This window comes from Trachemys scripta, chromosome 12, assembly GCF_013100865.1.
Source record: "Trachemys scripta elegans isolate TJP31775 chromosome 12, CAS_Tse_1.0, whole genome shotgun sequence".
Taxonomy (NCBI): Eukaryota; Metazoa; Chordata; order Testudines; family Emydidae; genus Trachemys; species Trachemys scripta.
The window spans coordinates 43,526,904-43,532,358 of NC_048309.1; the positions used below are offsets into that span (position 1 = coordinate 43,526,904).

At 49.7% G+C, this 5,455-nt stretch overlaps 1 protein-coding gene across 1 annotated transcript; it reads left to right on the plus strand.

Moving 5' to 3' along the window:
* Positions 1–1,805: 1,805 nt before the first annotated feature.
* On the plus strand, positions 1,806–2,738 carry LOC117885538 (olfactory receptor 958-like). The gene has a single exon (XM_034786808.1). It carries the CDS (start codon positions 1,806–1,808, stop codon positions 2,736–2,738), a length of 933 nt encoding a protein of 310 aa, XP_034642699.1.
* Positions 2,739–5,455: the final 2,717 nt, after the last annotated feature.

Consider the following 5,455-nt stretch of genomic DNA (forward strand, 5'->3'; position numbering starts at 1 on the left):
GGCTGGGCCAGATTCTCAGCTTGTAGAAAACGACAAAGCTCCTGTGATTGCAGTGGTGTTACTCCTGATTTACACCAGGTGCCTGGCTGGGAGGGGAAAGAGCCCCAGGGAATCCAATGGAATTGCTCAGGAGTCAGGTCAGGGGGAGCAAGACTTGAATCCGGACCCTGGTGGAGGTGGGGATCCAGTCGATTCAGTTATATGGCGCTACTCTTATTGATGCCGCCTGAGGGCCAGTCTCAGAGGTCCATGAGCGTTAGCTGAAATGATGCCCAATCTCCGTTAATTGGAGACTCTGCCAAGGTCTCAGACCAGGAGCCTCTCAGGGATTTAGGGCCCTGGTCCTGAAGGGCCTGAAGAAGATTTAAAGACGAGGGAGGCTGTAAGGAGGTTGGAAGCTGTGAGAAAACTGTGGGGTCTGCAGCAGTGTGGGGTGATATGCTGCAGATTAGGTCTCCCGGTTGGATACCAAGCACCCAGGCTGTGCACTTCTCCTGGGCAATGGGCCGCTTGGGATAAGAAAGCTGGATGGTGCCAGACAGGAGTCACGAGAATTCCCGTCAGCTGGAGCGACCTCTCCCAATGCAGCCAGCGTAAGGCTCCTGCTTTGGTAAAATTCTTCTCTCTCTGTCTCTCAGTCTGTGTCTGTCTCTGAACCTGTCAGTCTCTCCCTCACGCCCAGGAAGATGTCACCCAAATATTTTCTTTAGAGAGAAATCAATCCAGCCATCCAGCCATCCTTCCCTGTGCAGTACCTGCCTGCCTGTCTCTGTATCATTTATCTTCCTCTCTCCATCCTTCATAATCCACCAACATCTCCCTTTCCTGTGCCTCTCCTGCCTGGGAAACTCCTTGACAAAATACAAGCGGACAATTCATCATTCTCCTTCAAAGCTCACCTTAAAAAGCCCCCTGTCCCATCTACAGAGCCCAGCCTGCTGTTCACTGCAGAGCGATGACAAGCTGTGTCTAGGGGCCCTGGAACAATTTGTGTAGTGAGGGTGCTGAATGCCATTGAACCAAACTGTGAACCCTGGATATGATCGAAACCATGTCAAGCCAAGGGGTGCTTCAAAGCCCCCAGCACCCCTAGTTCCACCACTTGTGGCTGTGGCTCTTCCCCTTCTCCTTCTTTCCTTTTCCTTCTCTCTCAAACCCCAATAAATACCCCCAAACAACTCACAGCAGTAACAAAGCTGAGGTCATTCACCACCACACTCATTGGTTTATATGTTCCATCCTCCCCCTCTTCATTAACACAAACATGTCACAGCTCATGCATTTATAACAACAAAACTCTACAAATACACAGCGCTGCACTACACACAGGCCATTCCTCGGCAGAGAGGGTGTGAGAGAGAGAGAGAGAGAACAAACTACTAGTGAGAAACATTAGCCACAAATGGAAGGCTCTGAGGTACTGTGGTGAGAACGGGGGGTAAGGGCCTAGATAGAATAGAACTGAAGAAATTGGAGTATGTAAGGAGAGAAGAGAAGAAGAACATAGAATAGAATAGAATAGAATAGAATAGAATAGAATAGAATAGACGTCCCCATTGGCTCTTCGTCTCTGGAAGGTAAGATCTTCAAGACAGATATTTTTTCTCTCTAAGATCAGTGCCAGCTCTGTGAGGCCGTGACCCCAACTGGCCATCCAGTGACAGAAATATACACCACTCCCAATAACAGTGAATAATGGGGGCAGTGGAAGGAAGGGTGACCATTGCAGCTATAGGACGAGAGGTCTTTTTGTTTCAGTAACTCACTGGCATTATTTCTCTCCCTTACGCAGGAATGAGTCCCACATGGGGCTGGTCAACCACACTGTGGTGACTCATTTCATCCTCTTAGGGATCCCTAATGCCGACGGCCTCCAGACCATCCTCTTCATCACCTTCTTAGCCTTCTACCTCTGCACGCTGCTGGGCAACCTGCTCATTTTCTCAGCCATCCTTGCTGACCCCCGCTTGCACACCCCCATGTACTTCTTCCTCTGCAATCTCTCCGTGCTGGACATTGGTTTTTCCTCCATCAGTACACCCAAAATGCTGACCAACCTCTGGTTTCAGAGCACGGTCATCTCGCTAGGGGGGTGCATGTCCCAGGTCTTCTTCTACCACTTCCTGGGCAGCACCGAGTGCCTGCTCTACACCCTCATGGCCTACGACCGATACGTGGCCATCTGCCACCCACTGCGCTACCGGCTCATCATGAACCGGAGGATGTGCACCTTCCTGGCCGCCGGCACCTGGATCACCAGCTCCTTTCACGCCACCATCCTCACCAGCCTGACCTTCACGCTGCCCTACTGTGGGTCCAATGTGGTGGACTATTTCTTCTGTGACATCTTCCCGGTGGTCAAGCTGGCCTGTGCAGACACGTATGTCATTGAGACTGTGACCTTGACCAACACTGGGGTGGTGCCCATGACCTGCTTCCATCTCATCCTCGCTTCCTACATCCGAATCATATTTTCCGTCCTGAAGATGAACTCGTCTGAAGGGCGGCGCAAAGTGGCCTCCACTTGCGCCTCGCATCTCACAGTGGTGACGCTGTTCTTCGGGCAATGTGCCCTGATCTACACTCAGCCGCACCTGAGCATAGTGCTGGTGACTGCTGTGCAGATCTTCAGCAATGTGGTCACGCCCATGCTGAACCCGGCCATCTACACTCTGAGGAACAAGGAGGTGAAAGCGGCTCTGAGAAAACTGAGAGGGGGTCAAATGCCTGAACATTGATGTGCGGCAGTTGCAGGAATAACAAGTGGCTCTGTGTGGAAATACATCTACCTATACATCTGCATGGGTGCTCCATGGCTTTTGTGAACCTCCCTCTCTTCCCCACATCTCCACACAGCCCCATCTATCTATCTGGAGCTCTACACATGGAAATGCTCTAAAGATCCCTAGCTGTCTGACACACTGTAAGGCTGACATGTTCAAAGCCGCCTAAGGGAGATGCACACTCCATCTGCATTCAAATTAATAGGAATTGGAGATCGGAACCTTGTAGAGGACTTTGAAAATCTCAGCCTTATTACACAGATCTGCATAGCTCAAACTCTTTAAATCTATCCTTACAAGACCGGTTTTCTACTCCTTCAATTATTCTCATGGCTCTTTTCTGAACCCTCTCTGATTTATCAGCCGCCTTCTATAATTGTGAACACCAGAATGGGACACAGTGTCCCAGCAGTGGTTGCAACAGTGCCAAACAGAGAGGTAAAATCAACTCTCTGCTCGGACTCAATATTCCTCCTTAATGCACCCCGAGCGATATAGGGAGGAGAGAGTGGGGGGCAAGGCATTGGGAGAAGAGGTGATGTGAGAGCGGGGCCCCAGGGGAAGGGGCAGCAGGGGTGGCTTGTCCACTCTTCAGGTGCCAGTGGCTCCTCACTTTTAGGGAGCTTCTGTCACTCCGGATCCAGATCCCGACTGTGAAGGAGTTTGGGATGGATGTCAGTGGAGTTTTCCCAGGGTGAGGGAGGAGGATGCTGGTGTTATCCTAGGGTTAGCGCTAGGGAAAAGGTGAAAGGAATTCTGCTCGGATTGAGGCAGGGCAGTTGGGTGACACTAGGGTTCAGGTGATGCATGCGGTCAATAAAGTTACCCAGTGCTGAGGTGAGGCAGGAAGAGAATACATTCATGCCAGGGTTAATGAGGGCGAGGCGGAAATTAGGTGAATGACATAAACTCCTTGGGATTCAGTTCCCCACCTGAGACATGGTGGTAAAAATTATTCTTTTCTCCCACCCATTTCTCTTGTAAGCTCTTTGGGGCAGGGGCTGTCTCTGGCCATATGTGGGTGCAGCCCCTACTGCAACAGGGCCTCGGGCCTTCCACACAACAGAAACAATAGTGTGTTGTTCAGAATTATCCCTTTCTCCTGGGACATGGCTTTAACCTTATGCCTTGAAATGAAAAAATAATACAATAAAAGAAGTGAAAGGAATCTGGGGAAGATGCCGTAAGCCTGGTCCCTGGCACTTCTATCTACAGAGCAGCGCATGCAAGTCCAACATCGTGGCATGAGAAACAGCCGTGACTCGCAGGGAAGAGCGCCCCCTACTGAGTTGCCCTCACTGCTCCCTGAACTGCAGTGCCCCCTTTGCACTATGGGGGTTTGTCCTGAAATTTCTGTTATTTCTCCAGGGAACCAATGTCCAAAGAGCCACAAACCCAGACTATGCTGCCTGAGAAATGAAAACCTGGAATGGAAGTTCAGTGCAGAAACTGTGCACATTGATTTTAAAAAGTGCAGTAGCCGCTGATGGACAGTGGGGAAGCTCTCTTTACCTCCAAGCCACGGGCACGGGGCAGCCATAGAGGGAGAAGGAGAGCGAGCAGATGGCTATAGTATTTTGTAACTGAGAACTGTATCAACTCAACTAGGGTGACCAGACAGCAAAGTGAAAAATCAGTTCAGAGGGTGGGTTGTGCAGAAGGAAGAGAACCCATGGGAATTATTTGCAAACCATTATCTTGTGGGTAAGACAAAGGCCTGGGACACAGGAGATCTGGGTTCCAGTACAGTCTCTGTAGAAGAATCCCTGATTGCCCTTCAGTAACTCACTAAATTGCTTTGTGACTCAGTTTCCCATCTGTTATTCATGGCTAATTAAATCCTTTCCCACTCTCAACTATTAAATGTGTATCACATTCACACAGGGAGTGTCTCTTACTATGTGTCTCTGCAGGGTGTGGCACAAAGCAGCCTACATCTCAGTTCCAGACTGAAGGTTGTGCCATAATCACAATGATAAAAATAATGATAATACAAACTAACATACTCAAAGGCAGTTCCGGTTCTGGTGTTCCTGGCAATGACACACGGAACTCAGCTCATGCAAGCCAAGAGTAACTTCTGAGCCTGGTCTCCAGAGCAGTGAGACGGCTCAGCCTGGGAACTCGTTAGAAATGTCAACATTTTAATTAACCTCAAGGGCCATTGCACCCCGTGGGATGTTAATTCTGAGCTGGGGACAACACATCTACAGAGATTAATTATCAGGTCTGCTTCTGCCCCTGCATTCTGGCTCCCAAGTAAAATGACCAACAGAGGAAGAGCAGGAAATGAGAGAGATTACAGGAATCGCAAGGGACCTTATTACAACTGTGGTGCTAGGACAGCAGCAAATAGATGGATGAGATCATTGCTGGAAACCTCCCTAATCTAGCTCTGTCCCTCTCAAATCCCTCTCTGTGTGGGGTCTGTGGATATGTCCATATTAACATACTTCACATCTATTTAGCTAACCATCCCTCACCCCTTAGCACAGATGCACAGTAGAGGTCTGAGAGGAGGCGTGGGTCTATTATTCCGCTTTCTTGGCTAGTAAAGAAGCAGCTTTGGTTCAATGAAATCAGCCCTAATGCTCTAAAGGCCCCGACTCCTGAACCCTGATTGCACAGAGGGGAGGGTAAGAGAACAGGCCTGAGGCTTAGAGAGATGCAGA